This window comes from Plectropomus leopardus, chromosome 13, assembly GCF_026936395.1.
Source record: "Plectropomus leopardus strain MGB_pleo_1.0 chromosome 13, ASM2693639v1, whole genome shotgun sequence".
Taxonomy (NCBI): Eukaryota; Metazoa; Chordata; class Actinopteri; order Perciformes; family Serranidae; genus Plectropomus; species Plectropomus leopardus.
In genome coordinates this window covers 27,292,433-27,314,659 of record NC_142188.1, presented here as the reverse complement: position 1 = coordinate 27,314,659, position 22,227 = coordinate 27,292,433, and the positions used below count along the sequence as shown (strand labels likewise).

The following is a 22,227-nucleotide window of genomic DNA, read 5'->3' as shown; positions in this document are numbered from 1 at the left end:
ATGCCAAAGCAAAGAATATTTCTAAAACATAGAAAAAAACCCCAAAAATGCAAGTTGAAAAAATGACGAAAAAGGCAAGGCTATAGTATGGCAAAAATGTCAAAATATGACATGTCCCAAAAACAGCTGAAAACACCTCAAAACAACATAAAATGCCCTGCTGAGACACACCACAGCGTAGAATGTTGCAAAAATGGACAGAAACACCAAAATAATGCATGTTGAAAAAATGACGAAAAAGGCAAGGCTATAGTATGGCAAAAATGTCAAAATATGACATGTCCCAAAAACAGCTGAAAACACCTCAAAACAACATAAAATGCCCTGCTGAGACACGCCACAGCGTAGAATGTTGCAAAAATGGACAGAAACCCCAAAATGCATGTTGAAAAAATGACAAAAAAGGCAAGGCTATAGTATGGCAAAAATGTCAAAATATGACATGTCCCAAAAACAGCTGAAAACACCTCAAAACAACATAACGTAGCGTGCTAAGACATGCCAAAGCAAAGAATATTTCTAAAACATAGAAAAGAAACCCAAAAATGCAAGTTGAAAAAATGACGAAAAAGGCAAGGCTATTGTATGGCAAAAATGTCAAAATATGACATGTCCCAAAAACAGCTGAAAACACCTCAAAACAACATAAAATGCCCTGCTGAGACACGCCACAGCAAACAATGTTGCAAAAACCCACAAAAACACCAAAATAATGCATGTTGAAAAAATGACGAAAAAGGCAAGGCTATAGTGTGGCAAATTGTCAAAATATGACATGTCCCAAAAACAGCAGAAAACACCTCAAAAGAGCATAACGTAGCGTGCTAAGACATGGGAAAGCAAAGAATATTTCTAAAACATAGAAAAAAAAACCCCAAAATGCATGTTGAAAAAATGACAAAAAAGGCAAGGCTATAGTATGGCAAAAATGTCAAAATATGACATGTCCCAAAAACAGCTGAAAACACCTCAAAACAACATAAAATGCCCTTCTGAGACACGCCACAGCAAACAATGTTGCAAAAACACACAAAAACACCAAAATAATGCATGTTGAAAAAATGACGAAAAAGGCAAGGCTATAGTGTGGCAAATTGTCAAAATATGACATGTCCCAAAAACAGCTGAAAACACCTCAAAAGAGCATGACGTAGCATGCTAAGACATGCCAAAGCAAAGAATATTTCTAAAACATAGAAAAAAACCCCAAAAATGCAAGTTGAAAAAATGACGAAAAAGGCAAGGCTATTGTATGGCAAAAATGTCAAAATATGACATGCCCCAAAAACAGCTGAAAACACCTCAAAACAACATAAAATGCCCTGCTGAGACACGCCATAGCGAACAATGTTGCAAAACAAACAAAAACACCAAAATAATGCATGTTGAAAAAATGACAAAAAAGGCAAGGCTATAGTATGGCAAAAATGTCAAAATATGACATGTCCCAAAAACAGCTGAAAACACCTCAAAACAACATAACGTAGCGTGCTAAGACATGCCAAAGCAAAGAATATTTCTAAAACATAGAAAAGAAACCCAAAAATGCAAGTTGAAAAAATGACGAAAAAGGCAAGGCTATAGTATGGCAAAAATGTCAAAATATGACATGTCCCAAAAACAGCTGAAAACACCTCAAAACAACATAAAATGCCCTGCTGAGACACGCCACAGCAAACAATGTTGCAAAAACCCACAAAAACACCAAAATAATGCATGTTGAAAAAATGACGAAAAAGGCAAGGCTATAGTGTGGCAAATTGTCAAAATATGACATGTCCCAAAAACAGCAGAAAACACCTCAAAAGAGCATAACGTAGCGTGCTAAGACATGGGAAAGCAAAGAATATTTCTAAAACATAGAAAAAAAAACCCCAAATGCAAGTTGAAAAAATGACAAAAAAGGCAAGGCTATAGTATGGCAAAAATGTCAAAATATGACATGTCCCAAAAACAGCTGAAAACACCTCAAAAGAGCATAACGTAGCGTGCTAAGACATGCCAAAGCAAAGAATATTTCTAAAACATAGAAAAAAAAACCAAAAATGCAAGTTGAAAAAATGACAAAAAAGGCAAGGCTATAGTATGGCAAAAATGTCAAAATATGACATGTCCCAAAAACAGCTGAAAACACCTCAAAACAACATAAAATACCCTGCTGAGACACGCCATAGCGTACAATGTTGCAAAACAAACAAAAACACCAAAATAATGCATGTTGAAAAAATGACGAAAAAGACAAGGCTATAGTATGGCAAAAATGTCAAAATATGACATGCCCCAAAAACAGCTGAAAACACCTCAAAAGAGCATAACGTAGCGTGCTAAGACATGGGAAAGCAAAGAATATTTCTAAAACATAGAAAAAAAACCCCCAAAATGCAAGTTGAAAAAATGACAAAAAAGGCAAGGCTATAGTATGGCAAAAATGTCAAAATATGACATGTCCCAAAAACAGCTGAAAACACCTCAAAAGAGCATAACGTAGCGTGCTAAGACATGCCAAAGCAAAGAATATTTCTAGAACATAGAAAAAAAACCCAAAAATGTAAGTTGAAAAAATGACGAAAAAGGCAAGGCTATAGTATGGCAAAAATGTCAAAATATGACATGTCCCAAAAACAGCTGAAAACACCTCAAAAGAGCATAACGTAGCGTGCTAAGACATGCCAAAGCAAAGAATATTTCTAAAACATAGAAAAAAACCCCAAAAATGCAAGTTGAAAAAATGACAAAAAAGGCAAGGCTATAGTATGGCAAAAATGTCAAAATATGACATGTCCCAAAAACAGCTGAAAACACCTCAAAACAACATAAAATGCTCTGCTGAGACACGACATAGCGAACAATGTTGCAAAAACCCACAAAAACAACAAAATAATGCATGTTGAAAAATGACGAAAAGGCAAGGCTATAGTATGGCAAAATGTCAAAATATGACATGTCCCAAAAACAGCAGAAAACACCTCAAAAGAGCATAACGTAGCATACTAAGACATGCCAAAGCAAAGAATATTTCTAAAACATAGAAAAAAAAACGAAAAATGCAAGTTGAAAAAATGATGAAAAAGGCAAGGCTATAGTATAGCAAAAATGTCAAAATATGACATGTCCCAAAAACAGCTGAAAACACTTCAAAAGAGCATAATGTAGCGTGCTAAGACATGCCAAAGCAAAGAATATTTCTAAAACATAGAAAAAAAAAACCCAAAATGCATGTTGAAAAAATGACAAAAAAGGCAAGGCTATAGTATGGCAAAAATGTCAAAATATGACATGCCCCAAAAACAGCTGAAAACACCTCAAAACAACATAACGTAGCGTGCTAAGACATGGGAAAGCAAAGAATATTTCTAAAACATAGAAAAAAAACCCCCAAAATGCATGTTGAAAAAATGATGAAAAAGGCAAGGCTATAGTATGGCAAAAATGTCAAAATATGACATGCCCCAAAAACAGCTGAAAACACCTCAAAAGAGCATGACGTAGCGTGCTAAGACACGCCAAAGCAAAGAATATTTCTAAAACATAGAAAAAAACCCCAAAAATGCAAGTTGAAAAAATGACGAAAAAGGCAAGGCTATTGTATGGCAAAAATGTCAAAATATGACATGCCCCAAAAACAGCTGAAAACACCTCAAAACAACATAAAATGCCCTGCTGAGACACGCCATAGCGAACAATGTTGCAAAACAAACAAAAACACCAAAATAATGCATGTTGAAAAAATGACGAAAAAGGCAAGGCTATAGTATGGCAAAAATGTCAAAATATGACATGTCCCAAAAACAGCTGAAAACACCTCAAAACAACATAACGTAGTGTGCTAAGACATGCCAACGCAAAGAATATTTCTAAAACATAGAAAAGAAACCCAAAAATGCAAGTTGAAAAAATGACGAAAAAGGCAAGGCTATAGTATGGCAAAAATGTCAAAATATGACATGTCCCAAAAACAGCTGAAAACACCTCAAAACAACATAAAATGCCCTGCTGAGACACGCCACAGCAAACAATGTTGCAAAAACACACAAAAACACCAAAATAATGCATGTTAAAAAAAATGACGAAAAAGGCAAGGTATGGCAACAAAAGAAAGTCAAAATTTCCGAAAAAGGCTAATATCAGCACAAAACAACTTAGAATAACATGCAGAGGCACGCCATAGCATAGAATTTTGTAAAACCCTCCTAAAACACCTTAAAACAGTATGTTGAAAAAATGACCAGAAAAGCCATACTATAGTATGGCAAAAAATGTCAAAATTTAGGGCGTCCAAAAAAGGCCCAAAAAAAGAGGAGAAAACCACTTCAAATAATATGCAGAGGCACACCATAACATAGAATCTTGCAAAAACGGCCTAAATCACCTCGAAGTAGCATGTTGAAAAAAATACCGAAAAAGGCAAAAAAAATGTCAAAATTTGACACGTCTGAAAAAGGCTAAAAACAGCACAAACCAACTTCAAATAACGACTGAAAGCAAGACGCTTCAGTCTTGCTTTCAGTTTCAAAGAATGTTGCAAATATGGCCAAAAACACCTTGATATAGCATGTCGAAAAAATGACTGAAAAAGCCATGCAATAGTATGTTGAAAAACGTCAAATTATGACATGTCCAAAAATGGCTGAATGTCTCACAATATACAAAGTGGAAAGAATCAGAAACCATCATAATATAGCATATGGAAAAAATGGTCAAAACGCCATAGTATAGTATGTTGAGAAACATCAAATTTTGACATGTTCAATAATGGTTGAAAATGACATATAACAGCTTGTAGAGGCGTGTCATAGGATACAGAGTGGAAATAAAAGTAAAAACAGCATAAAAATTAATTAATCATCAATTAGCATGTTGAAAAAGTGGCAGAAAATGCCATAGTAAAGTTTGTCAGAAAAACATCATATTTCAAAATGTCAAAAAATGACTGAAAATAACATTATATAGCTTGTAGAGATGTCTCATAGTATACAAAGTGGAAAGAAAGGCTAAAAAAGATTAAAAAAAAAAAAAAAAAAACATCAGAATTTAGCATATTGAAAAAATGCCGAAAACTACATAGTATAGCATGTCTAAAAAAATGGATGAAAACGCCATAGTTTAGTACGTTGAAAAATGTGAAATTGTGACATGTTCAAAAATGGCTGAAAATGCTTCATAGTATAAAAAGAAAGGCCAAAAGGCGAACAACATCATAATTTAGCATGTGGAAAAAATGCCAGAAAATGCCATGGTATAGTATGTCAAAAAAAAAACCCAACATATTTTGCCATGTCAAAAAATGGCTGAAAATGACATAATATAGCTTGTGGAGACATTTCATCGTAAACAAAGTGGAAATCAAAGCCAAAAAAGACCAAAACCAGCAGAATTTAGAATGTGTAAAAAATGGAAGAAACACTATTGTAGTGTACGTCGAAAAATGTGAAATTTAAACATGTCCAAAAATGGCTGAAAATGACATATTATAGCTTGTAGAGACAAGTCAAAGTGGAAATAAAAGCCAAAAAAAGGCCAAAAACATCAGAATTTAGCATCTCAAACAAATGGCCAAAACTGCCATAGTATAGTATGCATAAAAATGTCAAATTTTGACATGTCCAAAAATGGCTGAAAATGACATATTATAGCTCGTAGAGGGTGTCATAGTATACAAAGTGGAAAAGCGGGAGCAGACCAAGTGTCAGTTTTTGGATGACATACTATACCATGACGTTTTTTTTCAGTTTTTTGGACGCCAAACTACACTATTACATTTGTATCAATTTTTGAAAGACATACTATACTATGACATTTTCATAGATTTTTTGAATAACATACTATACTATGATGTTTTTATAAATTTTTGGACAACATACTATACTATGACCTTTGTGTCAGTTTTTAAATGACATATTATACTATGACATTTTAATCAGTTTTTAATGACATACTATATATGACATTATTATAGTTTTTTTTAACTACATACTATACTATACTATGATGCTTTTTTCGTTTTTTGGAACAAATACTATACTGTGACGTTTCTCTGAATTTTTGGACAACATACCATACAATGCAGTTTTTGTGATATTTTGAAAGACATCCTTTACTGTGATGTTTTTATTATATTTTGGATAATGTAATATACAATGACTTTCTGCTACATTGTTTTTGTTTATTTTGGACGATATAATACAGCATGACATTTTTATCGTTTTTTTGGCTGATTTTTTATTTATTCTTTGACTACATACTATACTATGAAGCTTTTATAAATTTTTGGAGGAAATATTATCATGACGTTTTTTTTTCTCCATGTTTTGTATGACCATCTACACTGATGATTTTATTCATTTTTAGACCACATAGTATGCTATGATTTGTTTTGTACGACATATTATACTAGGAAGTTTTTATCAAGTTTTGGCACGACAGTATTATATGATGTTTTTATCCAATTTGCCTTAAAAACATAAAAAAAACCCAGTCTGATCCATTCAGTAGTTTATTAATTACAAACACACAGGAGACGATAAAAAGAACAAAATGTCACCGGCAAATCCGTTTTTTTCGAGTTGCCAAAGACATTCTGAAATTAAAAATATGCTTCTGATTTTCTAAATGTAAACCAGTCACTAGGTACTTCACAAGGTAAACAGTGCATGGCCCACACAAGCCTGATATGTAATGTTGCTAGTTTCTTCTGCATGAAAACGGCTTTGTCACTATACCCACGTGATGTTGAGCTACGGGTTGGAGGATTTAGAGAATAACTGAAGTAAGCTGCTGCTGGTTGTCTTTGAGTTTCGACCACAAGAGCGAATAGCAGATGATAATTGTTAAAAAAATTGAAATGGTTTTGATCAGGTTGAGACGTAGCAAAATGCTGGAAAACATTGAAGAAGCTTTTGATGCAGCACAATCATACAACTCTCCAAAATCATTCTTTCAAACTGCAGCATTATGTGAGGGAACAACGGCCTGAGAGCAGCTATGGTGGGGAGGGGAAAAATTAAATCTCAACTCTGATTTTTGGCTCTTTGGACAGAGTGGCAGCTCCACCAGCAGTGGTTTGACACGGCAAAGCTGGTTAGCACCTGAGAGCGCAGATTGAGCTTGCATGGCGCTATCCACGCATCGACAGCTGCTCAGAAGGGACACGGCCCTCTTTGCACTTTAGACTGGAGCTTTGTGCTCGGGGTGGATTCAGCTACTCAGCAGGGCAGAGCCGCATCTCACTCTGCCTCTGTTCCCTGTCCACATCATTAAGGTTATTGCTTAGTGAGAGAAGTGCATATATTCAGAAAAAAATCCAGACTAGAGCTTTTTCTCAACCCCTTTCAGACATCAGTGTAAAATGTTTCTATTAAGAGGAAAAGGCTAGCTGCTTTTTTAACATCTCTGCTGTAAGTGCCAAAGCAGAGTTCAGCAAATTTTGGGGGGTTCGATCCTTCAGGACTCAGAGCGGGAGCAGCCAGATACAGAATAAGTGATGCCCCCCTGGAAAGGCACAAGCTGCAGAAAGTCTCACATGCAGACACAGAATGTAAAAAGAACTACAATCTCCCTGGAGCTTACAAAATGAGAAAAATAAAAATACTGTTGCTGTTATTTCCTTTCAGTTTTACAAAAATAAGCCGGAGAGGACCAATAAGAATTTTAAGTACTAATGACAGATTGATAAAATTTTTATTTTTAATCACTAGTAAAATCGAATGTTAAAAAAACAGCATAGATGTACCCCTGAGGTGTCTTAATTACATACTACCATAAAATGCAATAAAAAATAAAAATTAACTGTCGTGGGCGTGGCTCTCTGCGATCAGCGATCTCAAACAGCTCCTCAAAGGCTCCCAACATTTTACCAGTTTACAAGCAACATTTCAAAACCTGTGAGGATTAAAACCATAATGATAAAGCAGATATTCTTCAGAAATGCATCAATTTGACTAAAATATTCCATTTGTCCGAGCCGTGGTGCTTCAGAGAGTTACATGGAAAAACAAACCAGTCCGACAAATAAAAGAAAAGACCTTCATGGAGCTCTTTAACTTCTACAGCTCCCAGTGCATCACAATCAACCAGCTATCTGTTCTCAAAGCAGCATGTCTGAATAATTCAAAGAAAACGCCTCCTGCTGTGAAGCTTCTGTTCTGTGTTACACTTTAACTTGTTGAAAGGGATCTGGGCCTCGTCTTTTTTTTTACTATTTTTTTTAGGTTGCTTCTATTTCCTCTACGACAGCCGACACAGTACTGTGATGCGTGTGAGTGTTGCGTCTCATTTCGGAGACTCAGAACATGAGGTGAGCCTGCTGCGACCTCTATCGTTATCACAGCTATGTCGACGACCACGGCTAACTTTTGTGATTCAAAATAACACGCATTTGTTTCCAAGCATCTCTTCTAGTGGCTCCAGCCTGCCACACGTGCACACACACACATTCACATGCACCCGCGCAAACACACACACGCAGGCTCAGTCAGATGAAAGTCTTCCTGGCGGGAGGGTTGCAGGTGGGAAACAGAGCGGGGTCCCTCACTGTGGCTCTCCCAAGCGCCTCCGTGCTGCTGCGTGTCGACCTGCCATACTCGCTTACAGTTTGGCAGCCATGAAGTTGATGTGAGGCTTGACGAGGGGGAAGAGAGGCAGGCTCCTCTTGAACTCAGTCATGTCCTGAACCAACGTGGGCTGCGGAAAAAAAACAATCAGCAGGTCAGAGTGGCATTCTCGGTGACGTCTTCACACTTTTCTTTATCTGCTTTGTCGGTTCCTTTGAGGACACAGCCCTGCTAAAACTGCACAAAGAGTTACATGCGCATTGTTTCCATAGCAACTAGTTAAGGAAACCTGCACGGGTACTACTCTTAACAGAAGCTCCTACAATGTAGTCAGCGTGCTGTTATCAGCATCAGCTGCTGCAACATTTCCATTATTTCATGCTTTTGTTGTTTTCAATCATCAGGTGTGTTTCGCCTTCCAATCAGAAATCTGGGCTTTTTATTTGAGCATGCATTTCTTCCCCAGCCATCAAAATAACAACAAAAATAACAAAAAAATAACGGCATATTCATCATGTTTTATTGGGAAATGCTACATTCAGAAGAATGCTGTTTACATGATCTGTATCAAATTTGGAATACTGTCATATTCTGAATTATAGAGGAATATTATTGTGCATGTAAACCTAACAAATGTGTTTCACATCCCTACCCTGTCTGTGATGCTCAGCCCCCACAGCCCAGCAAACATTTAATAACATGTCGGGTTTTTTTAAAACTCAGTATTTTCCTACAGCTGGTCTCTGTAGTTTTTAGGTTACTCAAACAGGATTAAATAGTGCATTTGTTGGGGACTATTTCCAGCTGTGGATTAAGACACATTTGGTGTTTTAATGAGATTTTCTTGCAGTAGGTTGGTGTATGTGGAATCAACTCTAAATAAACTACAGCGTGGGCTCATGGTGATTTGGGGAAATGTCAACTAATAAAACAGTGTGGCTCTATACAACGGACAATGGAGCTCTATGGCACAGAGATAGTAGGACACACTTGTTGCTGGACATTTTATGTGATTTGATTTGACAATATGATGGATTAAATTCCAGTGTCCTGCACGGAGACTGGCAGTGAGTCTCATCCACAGACCAACAGTGTGGAATTGAAATGTCTACTTTTTTAAACTGTTTTGACAGTGTGTCCTGCTTTCTCCAGACAGGATTCTAAGATATTCATATTTTGTTATTTTGAGGTTTTGAACTTTACTTTCCTATCCTTTTGGACTAAAGTTTCAAATATCATACAACAAAAACTTAAATAAGAGTGAATATGTCTCAGCTGTCAGGTTAGGAAACGATGGAGCACAAAGAAAAGGCATGCTCATTACCTGCGGCAGGGAGGGAGCAGGGGCCAGGTTGACATCATTCTGAGCAGGAAACTCTCCCACTATTGGACCTGGTAAACACACACAGACACACGCGTTAAGCTTACACTGAATGAACCCAGTGAGCGTCTAAATAAAGCCCCGTGAACCCAACACGTGAACAGATACTCACAGGAGTCCATCTCTCTGGACAGGACGTGCACAGACACCTTGTGTCTCTTTGGGGCTTCTACTGTCAGCCGTTCCTGCGGGGACACAGAGAGGACAGACAGGCAGGGTGATGCACTAAGACTGGCAGGGAACATTGCTGCTGGGTGATACTGTTTCCAGGACAAACAGCATCATTACTGTGACCAAAATTCATTCAATAATTAAATGCCAACACCAAAAATAGCTAGTGTAAGGAGCTGGAATGTCTCATCACTGCGTTAAAAACTCTTGCCACCACAGAAGAAGAAATTCGGTGTGGCCTTGATGACCGTGTCATTTTCATAGTGAGTCTGGGATCAGTTCTGACAGCCCTGTGGAGACACAGTCAAGCCTCGTCACTGTCTCTGGACCGAGGATTATATTAGACTGAAGATTTGGCTCGTCTGCAGCCAGACAGCGTCAACCCCAGCCACCAAAAACGAAAAAAAAAGAACGAGAAAGAAAGTGCTTTTGCGATTGTGGCTGATATGACATTAGAAATGCATTAGGTTTATTCTGCATGGGGGCCTGTAATAGTTTCTGCTGGGCTGAGATAATGCCAATTCTTTCAGCGCCCATGTGTCTTTGGCCCTTTATCCCCCTTGAAACAGGCTGGCTGGCTGTCATTATGGCAGCTGATATGCTGTGAGCGTCCTGTGTCAGTGTCACCTCCGCCGCTATGAATAGAAGCAGTAGGCAGGAGGAGATGAAAGCCGGGAGGGCAGACTGAATCCACTAAAACCCTGTGTGTCTGGACACACACACAAATGGATTCAGAGGAGGTGGTGTGCTCATGCGGTATACTGGGCCGACACACTGCTCCTTCATCCAAAATGTGGTGGTTAACGCAGCTAAACAATTATCTATGGATTAAATTTAACTGGAATAGCTGAGTAAATGCTTGAACAGCTGGTAATGTTAAAAAAAATGTGTTTCCCTGAGATTAAGTCTGCCTCAGCAGACCTCTGAATGCCTTTGTGAGTTAATTCAGTTTTATTCAGGTGTCTTCGATCCTATCGCTTGATGAGCAGATGGAAGTTACCCAGCTGTAAAGGCATTGTAGGTGTCCAAATTTCTATTTTCTGTATGCACCTTGGGTGGAAACGTCTTTTAAGCTCTCAGAAAAATAAATAAATTTGAGCTACCATGACAGCTGGGCACACTCCAGTGTGATATAATCAAAAGCTGCAGAACAGCTACTGAATGGACTTGGACTCGATACTGAAATGCCCCAGTACTTCTCCAGTCAAACAATGCCTACATTTGTAAGCAGGACTTACAACCCATACAGTCTGCGGTGTGGTGAAGTTCAGCAACAAGAAAGTTTCAAAAGCAGTGCTCCAGCAGTATTGATATCACTTGAAGGTATTTATATAGCATTTTTTTTAAACTATGCCCAGCCTTAATGTTGTGGATTCCTTCTTCTGGATTCTAACCTTGGATTGTTTTCAGTTTCCAAGGTCAAGAATAAATAATAAACTTTCACAAAGCGAGCTGTTAGTCCATGTGTTCAATAACAAAAAAAACATACCACCCAAATAATGTCCAGTTAGTCTGTCTAACACTAAACAAACCATTTGTCAGTTAGTAATGTGAACAAATTCTGTTTAAATACTGTTTAAAACAAAGGTGATGTCAACACTAAGGATAGAGATTAGTATCAAAGTACGGAGTAATCAAAAACACATATAACAAATATAAGTGTAAATTGAACCTGTTATATATAAAGGAAAATTACATTTTTTGAAAGGGATGCAGTGATGTAACTGCCACATATTTATCTGCACAACTCCATGTAGCAAAAGATACAATACAGATAACGTTCTGTGTTTTTTCAGTCAGGCAGCACATGATCTAACAATATATGCAGAATCAAGACCAGGCATAAAAGAGATTTTTGAAAGATTTCTGACAAAATAAAGTAAAAGAACTGCAAACAATATGTTAAACTTGAATATCATAGCTAAATATGCAGTCTGCAGCACAGAATGGTAGGCTAACCCTAATCCCTACCTGCATTTTTGCTTGGTTGGTCATTTAGGACCCTATTCTTATATTAGATTTTTTTAAATTTTATTTTTATCTAATGCGAGTACTTGAAAATGAAAATTATTTAAAATGCCTATCCCTAGTCACAGCTGTACAATGGCCTAACCCTAACCTGAACTCTTGAAACAAATGCATCAGAAATGACAATTGAGTGTGTCACTACTAATTTCCTCATTACAGACTTATTAATATAACATTTCAGTTCAAACATGTATTTAACAAGGATTAAAATACCTCTGAAATATTTCATGACTCTACTGTGTCATAAAATGCGGGTTACTGCTGTAATTTATGTAGCTACCTCCTGATGACGCCGCTGCTGTGTTACAGCATTAAGCACAGCCACAAAGTACCACAATTAAAGTCAAATGAGCATCATAATTTAAGGCTATTCAAATAAAAGTGTGGCTGCTGGAGGAGGAAATGCACCAAGGGAGCAATTTTAGGAATATTAGGTCTTTATTTCCATATTAAATGATCAGCAAAAATTCTCAAAGCTCAGATTTGTTTGTTGTTTATGGTTTTAACATCCACTCATTAAAGCATGCGAGGATTACAATATCTGACTTTGCTATTTAATAGGAAGCTGTTAAACTAAACTGATTCTCAGTTAACACCTCCATCACCCTACTGTGTGTAAACATAATTGTTAAAGTGAATTTGGGAGAAATACACATTTTTTATAATAAATATTAAATGTAACACACATGTTTTGAAACAGATGCCAGTTTGAGCTCAGACATTTCAAAGGGACCAGGGTGTCTACAGTTATAAAAAAAAATAAATGTAAAACTCTTTAAGACCTTTTAATATTGCTCTATATTATATAAATTAAATTTGCAATGGAAATACACACCAACAGTGAAAATATACCGTTTCTAATTAAACATATTGTTGTCAGGTCAAAATGAACAAGTAGGATCTGATTTTTTTTTTTATTTTAAGGACTCGCTGCCACCCTGAGAAATGTGTCTCCTACTGCTTAACGTCTGTCAAACATAGTCAAGGGAAGAGACACTGCATGACAAAAAGTTGTACTACTTACCCTGTAGAAGTTCATTATGTTTTCTTTTGTCAAAGTCTTCAGATAGGACACTTCAATGTTATCTGCAAAATAACAGGAAAAACAGTTTATATCAGTGAGGTTCAACATAAAAACTTCAGAGTGAGCCGTTCATACTGTTCCATATTTTGGTGTCATAGAGTTACAGTGAGGGATGTTCATATTAAACATGGACAAAGTTTCAGACAATGAGGAAAATGTATGAAAAGTAATCCCTGTGAGCACAAATTGTGGCTTCAAACTGTTCTAAATACTAGGTGTCCAACAGGTTTTTCTTTTCTAGCTACAAGGTCACTTCAAAGTTTGCTGGATTTTCCAGACAACCATCAGACAAACAAGCTGTTTGCCAGTTTTGTCAATTTCCTCCCTATATTCAGATCGTATTCCTGCTGGGACATGTCCAGTTGTGTTAGGAAGCTTTTATTTGTTTTTTGTGGTACAAAGTGCAGATATTCTGCATTACAGGTAATTCCTAACTGCAAGTACACTGTTATTGTACATTTATCTACATGCTAACCTCAGGAAAACAAGTAATCTTGGTTGTTGATTCACTGTGAAAAGTTCTACTATTTTCCATTACAGCCATTGCCCAGCTGCAAGGACAGCGCCAAGATGCTGAGATACAAAAGAGCTGCAAACGCTGACCAGTCAGCGCAGACTTCTCTTTTTGGAAGAGGGGCAGAGAAAGTGCTAAGCATAGTGTTTCAGACAAAGGGTGAATACATGTGTTCAAGCACAGACAGCATAATTAAAAAGTGTTTTTTTTTTACTATTAAACTTAAAATATGAGTTTTAAAGTTCCCTGACACTTGTGACCCATCATAGTAAAAGTCGGCTGTATTTTTGGTCGAAGTTATTACCGTTGCTGCAAAATAATGCAACTGAAAGCACTGGTAATATATTACTTTTTGGTGTGTTCAATTGCTTGCGGATAACTCTGATGTCCGAGACTTCAGCTGCCACATCGTTTACCATGACTTTCATTTTTGCTCGTTGGAAAGACTTCAAATCAACTCCATCAATTCCAGTCTCTACTGCCATGAACAGTTGGTGGAAAACCAAACAGAGTCTAACCATGTCAAATAAGCATCTCTTTACACAACATGCAAAAACACGATGATTGAATCAGCTAACGGGAACAATGAACCAACAGCAGCTGTCTCACAGTTGGAGCACACTGTGTGTAAGCTCTGACTAATGGCGTGCGTTATATGTTTTTCTGTGCCCTTGGCGTGTTAGCTGCCCCCTCTCTTCTGACTCTCCTCCCCTCCTCAAACAACGCTGGTATCAGTAATCACCCCCACTCCCTTGGCAGCCTTTCAGTGTTGCCATCACTCCGGGCTTTAGGCAGATTACCAGTGAATCAGGCCCATTACAATCCATTATGGCACTCAGGAGAGTGCTGCAAGAGAGAGGTGTGCTACGGCTGCAGATTATTTCAGGCTTTAATCGATCCCAGTTTGTGCAGCTCTAAGCAACATCCTACTCACCTCTGGGACTCACCAAAAATTTGATAATTCTCAAAAACCTGGATTTGATTTTCTTTGTAACACAAGCTCTTTATACTGTAATAGCTGGTAGGTCAGAAAGAGTTTTGAAATCTTTTTAAAAAGGAGCGTTTGAACTGCATCTAAACACAATGAAGAGTAGCAGTGAAGTGAAAAGCAGTGCTCACCTCTGTCAAAATTATACTGCTGGGAGATGATCTCTCCCCAGTACTTGGCACACTCAGCAGACAGCTTCTTAGGCTTGTCCAGGCGGCGGATGGCCAGGGCCTGGATGTGTTTCTGGAAAGCTTCCTCACTCATCTCCTCCACAGACTTCTCCATGGTGCACAGGAAAGCCTCTACGCGGCTCTCCAGGTAGTGGGGCGCTTTTTCTGACTGGATAATAAAGCGCAGGCCTTGCACTCCATTAGCCCGCCGGGGCCCACTGAACACGATGTAGCCTGGAGGGGATGGAGAGGGGAAGATATGTGGGAGCTCAACACAGAGGACAGACAGAACACCGTGTGCAGAGAAACTGTCCATTTTACTCTAAACTTCTAACTTCATAATCACAGAGCCTTTGAAGTGCTTTCAGAAACATTTTGCAGTGAGGATTTGGTGAAGTGTTTTTGTCCTCGTTTTATTCTCCTCATTGTCTCTGTATTTATCTTATTAACTTTTGGTCGAGCACTATGATTACAGTGCTTCTTCCATGGAAATGTGGTTCAGAGACTCCATTCATTCTCCAAGTTATTATATCAGGGTTGACAGCACTTTAGAAACTATACTTACACAGTTTCTGGTCTTTATAGAGAAGCATCTAATTAGCAAATGCAGATTAAAGCTGCAAAATTCTCAAAGAGAATACCTTCACAACTCGGTAGTAAGATCTAATGCAAACGCCACAGAAGTTTCTTGTTATAAACGCTTCTTTTAAGTGTTGCACAAATGCTCCTTACAACATGCACTACATGTAGACTCACCCAGCTGTTCTTTGGTTCTCAGTGTGTTGAAGCAGGGCTCGGAGATGATCTGACAGAACAGCTCCAACAGCATGTTGTCGTGGGTGGTCTGCATGTCTGTCTGATAGTAGATCTCAATGCCGCAGTTGTTGTGCACCTCGTTCCTCTGCTGGTAGACATACCAGCCGCCTGAGAGGAAAAGAAGAATATGTTTTTCCTTTCTGTACTGTATCATATCATCATCCATATCATGTAAACACATTCACTTGGAAATGCATTATTGACAGAGGGGAAAAGGCAGGGCTCTCAAGCTGAGCCTGAAATAACAAACAAATAAACAAAAAAAACACAGTTTGTATCGCAATTGAAGACGAAAGGCAGTAAGACAAGTCAAGGGGCAGATGTATTTTGCATTTAAGTATTTAATACAGGCAATGAAGAACAAAGAGGAATATTCAAGTAATTTGCATTTGAATATCTTTGTAATCTTATGTTTTTGTATTCATTAAACAGAAGAAAACAAAAGACAGAATATGATAAGCATTTGAATTTCTTCCTGGTATGTGTGTGCAAATTTAATCTGAATTATAACAGGGGTCCTACAGTTTAAGGCAAGTTCGATTTGAGACTTAAATGCCTACCAGAATAAAATATGTGTCGCTAGTTTCGCTGTTCTGTTTTGCGTGACATAAATGCGAGTGGCATCGGTAAATTATTTTTAAAAATTGGGTCAGAGGTGACAGTCAAGGTTATTTTTAACATAGATATATTTTTTCCTATTCTTGTTAATTTAGGGTTTTTAGCTGTCTCTGACAACATTCAGAGCACTGAGTTGATAAATTTCAGATGAAAAAGCAAAAATCAATAAAAATCTACATTAAAAAAATGTTAATTATTTTACAGTGCAATGACAGAATAAAAAAGGAATCATAGAATTCAACTTTCCATATCTTAGCATTTTCATACTTTTGCAAGATTGATTCGAGACATTTTTGTACTTATTAAGGCCGAATTGTTAGATTCAGTGTCTTTAAATATTCTTTAAGGATCAGCAGGGACCCTGTAATAAAGTCTATAAAAAGTTTTTCTGCTGAACGTGACTGGGTGTGGGGCGACATGTTGAGAACGACACTGAGCATGTAATGCAGCGACTGAGCTGGAGCTGAAGAAGAATCCTTTTCCCCAGTGATCAGATAAGCACAGAAATGGATTTCAACAGCCTGGTTGTACACCTCGATATAATCCATTCAAAATGATGATCCCTGTATGCATAATCCGTTCTTTCAAAAACATAATCACTGCTGCCTAAAGCAAAACAAGTGATGTCTGCAAAAAAACTGATGAGCTGTCCCAATGGTAGATATGCAGTCATGCCAGAGCACTTTGCTCGAGGCACAGATGAGAGCAGCGGAGTACAACAGGAGAGTTCAGTCAGAGGACAGTGGTGACACTCTCCAGAAAGGCACAGACGGACATTCTGCTGAACGCCAACACTGTGCTTTTTGCTGAGTGCTTCCAAATTGCTCTCCTCTTGCCTTTTATCTGTACTTTAAATTTTCTTTTGAGGAGAACGTGGAGAGAAGCCATCCATTTTTGCATGGGTAAAGCTGGTTCCTTTAATGCTCAGCTTCAGTTTTGTTTGAGTCCATCATGATCAAGCTCACTTTGAATGATGGACGAGTTGAGGTTGGGTAATGCAGGTGCCTTTATGCACATGCTGATGAAGCACTTCGGCTCTGCGTTTGGGGAGTGTCATGTCCACAGCCCCAAATATCTCTCCCAGTATTGTTCTCAAAACACCAAAACTTTTAGTTAAGTTAGAAAACAAATTTGGGCAGGTAATTGCTTTGATTAACCAAACCACTTATGTGAAGTGAAGAAATTTTGGGCTGGCATTTCAGGCTGGAAGTGTTGATGTTTTTGCTGTGAACTTGAAGCTTCCAGTCAACAGTTACATGTTAGCAGTTAGCAGAAAGTTAAACTGTTACATGAGGATTCATTCGCCGTGAGCTTGAATCAAACTAACAGCTCTAAGTTCGTATATTATCGATATCTGCAAGTCACAATGGTACGCCATGACCACAAAATTCAACTAAACTGTTGCGATTTAAGTTCTGCAGATACAAAAACACGCACCTCATCTGCTCACACTATTTATAAATTTGCTAAAAGTTAAAAAAAAAGTGCTACACTGACACAGATAAACTTAAAGATTTATTCTATATAAGCAGGAAATAAACTTAGCTATTAATAGTATTTGCAAGATGCACTCATGTGTCATGGTTGCAAAATGCAACTATATACGTAGTTGCTGTCTGGAGCTCTGAATATACAAAAACACACCTCATCTGCTCACACTACTGTTTAACTCCTTACCTTGAGAACTGTTACTACAGCATTCCTGAACGTGACTAATTTTTCACACACACTTTGCCTGTTCTAACACCATCTCTCAGGAGATGTCCAAGTGGGTGTTGGAGAGTGTGTGTGTGTGTGTGTGTGTGTGATATTTCATGTAAGAGAGTCGTTTTTGTGTTTGTGTCTGTGAGAGGGAGAGAACCGAAACGGCAAAACTAGTCTCATGCCACGGCTTTAAAAAATGATATGGAAATTTATATCCGATGTTTGCGATATAGTCATTTTATATATTCCTCATGGAGAGAGCCAAAATACATTGAGTACGATATATCGCCCACCCCTTGGTAAAACTGGATATTTTCGTATGGCACAATGGCAAACTGCACAACTTACTGCTTTAAAAGCCAAATCAATCATTTTTGACCATATAAATTTGCCAGTTTTGCCAGTATTTCATGTATTTGACCTTTACCCTTTACCTTGTACTGCTGCAAAACATGAATTTCCCCTCTGGGGATCAATAAAGCATTCTTATCTATATCTTATCTTAGAAAATAAGAAAAAGTGTAGTTGAAGATTTTGTTTTCTATAATGAGTCCTTGTTTTTGAAAGCCTGACAATCTATATTAAGAGTAATAGCAGGCTCCAAAATTATGTTTGATTTTTGGACATCTTTCTGATTACATTTGGATCACAAGATGCATTTAACAAAGACTGCATAATTGGACAGATTCATGGGAACTTTCGGCTCAAAAACTTTCAGCTGCGAGAGTAATAACCAGTTTCTCGAATAGACCGTCAGCCAGTCCATCATTTCATAATCCAACTTTGTGTTTACATCCTTTATGTCCTCCTCCTAGCTCCTGCTCTGTGTCCGACTGGCAGCCTGGAGCCAAGCCTGGAAAATCCCTTGGTGAGACACAGGAAGTCTCCAGGTGGCCCCTGCACCGCTCTGGTTTTCCTCTCCACATCATTCAGCTTTCCAAATGTAATCAGAGGGGCAGCACAGGTGCTTTGCTTGGCATGTGTGTGCATTAATCTTTGAGCTGAGTGGAAGGTGTGTACGTATTTTGACTGATGACGTTCATTGCCAGTCAGTGACTATTATGTTCCTCTGAGGGAAATGAGGGATGTCGCATTTAATCAAGTCTTTACAAACGCAAGACAGCGTCACTGATGACGAGGGCAGGAGCGGCGGGTAGGGACTGTTCTGCATGGTCACCGTGGAGACAGGCATGACTGGCAAACGGTGATGAAGAGTGCTTAACCGATGTGTGTGTGTGTGTGTGTGTGTGTGTGTGTGTGTGTGTGTGTGTGTGTGTGTGTGATGTGGGGGAGTACAGGACCTACCGTCTGGAACCTGCACCTCTCTGTAGCGAATCAGTTGGCTTGGGAGGAGGGGCTTTGTGTGAGCATGCTCAATGAGCTTGTCCTCCACCATTTGCATCATGCCAAGAGCAGACTATAGAGATAACAGGCAGGGAGGGAGAGCAAAACATTTTAGTCTGTAGAAACAGCATTTAGCATGAATGATTAGCTCTGTCTTCTTAATCAACCCCTTTCTGTTATGCACACTGTCCCTTAGCCTGGCTCCAATTTCAGTTATTTATTTTTTGTACACTCCCCTGAATAGCTTCTGACATTTCCCAACAGGCTGCATTGAGCTGTGTGCGACTAGAATTAAGCTGTCTTGACATTGGGCTTTTTCCATACCCACTTTGTTGATTGCTAATTGGTGGTACACATAGGTAAAGCATTCCTCTCTCAACCTAAACCTCAAAGACTGCAAGGAGTCTGACTTGATATTCCAATGTATATTTTCCCCCTTTGTTAGCTGTCCATGCAGTAAATTTAATTTTATTTGCAAAGTTTGAGAAACTTTTGTTGGTACACTTGTGCAGCGATAGTGAATGGAATTTGGTGCTCAAAAAAAAAAAAGAAAGGTTCCAGAAATAATGTACTGCTTACTCAGGATAATCCACAGACCTTACTGTGGACACTTTCAGCATTTGTTTTTAACCGTCAGCAGAAAAGAGTTTAATTCTGTGGGTTAAAAGTTTGAAGTTTCAGTAGCAGATAAATCACATAACCTCTTAGATAAAAACAAAACCACTAGGGGTTTTGAAATATGGGTTTTTGTCACTGAGATAACTGAGCCTTTGAAAAATATTTATGTACAAAAAAAAGAGGCCTGAATATAAAGCCACCTTATCTGGAGTTTGTAGACTTGTCGGTAAAGCGAATCTCCAGCACTTTGCAACTCGCACCAAAACTATCTTAACTGATAACTAGCACTACAGGGTAGAGGTAAAATATGTACTTTTGATTTTAGGCTGAAATGTTGTTTTAAAGTGTGTAGGTTGTGAATATTAGATAGATTTAAGCAACGAAAGGGATTCAGAGGTTTCGGGGTCGGACACTCACACTGGTGCGGTCGATGTATTTTACGAAAAGATTGTGCTTGTGAAACTAAGTTTCATTACTCTAATGTGAGGAGAGGGGTACATGTACGGATTGTAATAGGTTAAGTTGTTTTTGCCTCAAAACAACAAGAAAGTAATTATCACTGATTTTTAAAATCAATGTTTTATGGTGACATTTCCTGCCCTTTGATTGGCCAGTACATATTTCCCATCAGAACACCTCATCTATCATACAGCCTCATATCACCAGGCTTCTTCACCAAACTTGGTCAGTGCTTGCTCTGGCACTTTAGGAGTCTGCCTACACTATAGCTCGCTGACGAAGAAATGGATCATCGCTCCCACTGCTGAGTCTAATTCTCTCTCCACCAGACTGTGACGCGGTCATCATAACAAAGCAAAAGGCGGGTGCTGCGACAGCCAAGACCTCATATAAGGAGTGAATTGCTCGCAGGATCTCATAAGAGGTTTTTGACAATAATCCTCCCTCTGTGATACCATTGGAAGGGAAGGTAAAAAGCTGAAGGTGACTCAGATGTTCCAGAATAAAAGAGTGTATTCAATATCAACTGAGAAAAGCTCACACATATTTTACAAAACTTCAAGCTTCGATATAAAGGGAAAGAACATTTCCTCGGCGAGCAGTATAAACACAGTGACAAACCTCCTTGGTGATGTTGCCATGGAGAAGGGCTTCAATATGTAGCCGTGACAATAGCTGAGGTATGAAGGCCTTGAGGCGTGGGAGAGTTACATCTGGAATACAGATCACAGACAACAGCAATCAATCAAAGAGCAATTTCCCGAGCAATTTTACCAAGCTGCTATTGAGACTGAATCAGGGAAAAAAATAACGAATAACGGCAGTGTGTTTGATTTCATCGCACAGCATTCCTGTCATGAACAAGACAACAGCAGTCACACATAAAGACAATCATGCAAAACACACACTTACACACTCAGTAACATGCACATAAAAATTAAGTCTGTCTCAATGTGGGCTGGTCAATCTGAATTCAAGCATCATCTGACCCAGATTCAAGGATGAGCCACTACAGGGACACACACACACACACACACACACACACACACACACACACACACACACACACACACACACACACACACACACACACACACAATCTATCTGAATGATTGTGTGTCGACACCTACACACACACTAGGAAACAAGAGGTGTGTGTGTCCTAGACCCCATACAGGGCACAGCAGGAGGGTAAGGACACTGGTAAAAGAGGGCGTGGTAATTGGAGGCCCCGGTGACTGGGCTGAGGGCTTTGACCCTGCAGGTTAATTGAGTCTCATGTGAATTTGAGGATCGTCTGTGTAAGCTGCATGGTAAAAATATAGCAGTCTGCCCTTCAGGTTCCAGACTGGCACTGCGGAAAGGAAAGACTGCAGCTAGGGAGGCATCTGCTGGAGAACAGCCTTAGCATTCAAATGAGGATTTAAGGAAGAAAACAGAAGAGAAGAAAAGACTTAAGGTAACAGAAGCTTAAGAGTAGCCCTCTATCAACTGTTAAGCAAACACACTGAAACTGAGTAGTGACGTGTCGATCATTGTTTGTTGTTGTGACGGAGTTATTCAACCTCATACAACTAGCTGCGTATCCCAAGCTTCACCTGCTCAGTTCTTGCCTAAAGACAGGCTTGCCTATTTGGGCTGAGTATCGGTACTCAATAATTTAACTTATTAACTGAAATAACCCCGTACAGTAGTATCGAGATGTTTCAAAACAATCAATACCTGCATTCGATCCCAGCAGGGGTCTGATGCCGGACTGTCCTTACACACCACCGGATAAGCA

General features: G+C 38.6%; 1 protein-coding gene across 2 annotated transcripts in view; it reads right to left on the bottom strand.

Moving 5' to 3' along the window:
• Nucleotides 1-6,480: 6,480 nt before the first annotated feature.
• ide (insulin-degrading enzyme) overlaps nt 6,481-22,227 on the bottom strand; it is a 34,428-nt gene continuing 18,681 nt past the window's right edge. For both annotated transcript variants that reach the window (XM_042501770.2, XM_042501771.2), the window contains exons 18-25: nt 21,066-21,157; nt 19,329-19,440; nt 15,642-15,809; nt 14,847-15,119; nt 13,154-13,215; nt 10,043-10,115; nt 9,874-9,941; nt 6,481-8,679 (exon numbers count right to left, since the gene is read on the bottom strand). In XM_042501770.2, the coding sequence (XP_042357704.1) occupies nt 8,584-8,679; nt 9,874-9,941; nt 10,043-10,115; nt 13,154-13,215; nt 14,847-15,119; nt 15,642-15,809; nt 19,329-19,440; nt 21,066-21,157 (944 nt within the window). In that variant the 3' untranslated portion in view covers nt 6,481-8,583. The remainder of the gene's footprint in view (nt 8,680-9,873; nt 9,942-10,042; nt 10,116-13,153; nt 13,216-14,846; nt 15,120-15,641; nt 15,810-19,328; nt 19,441-21,065; nt 21,158-22,227) is intronic.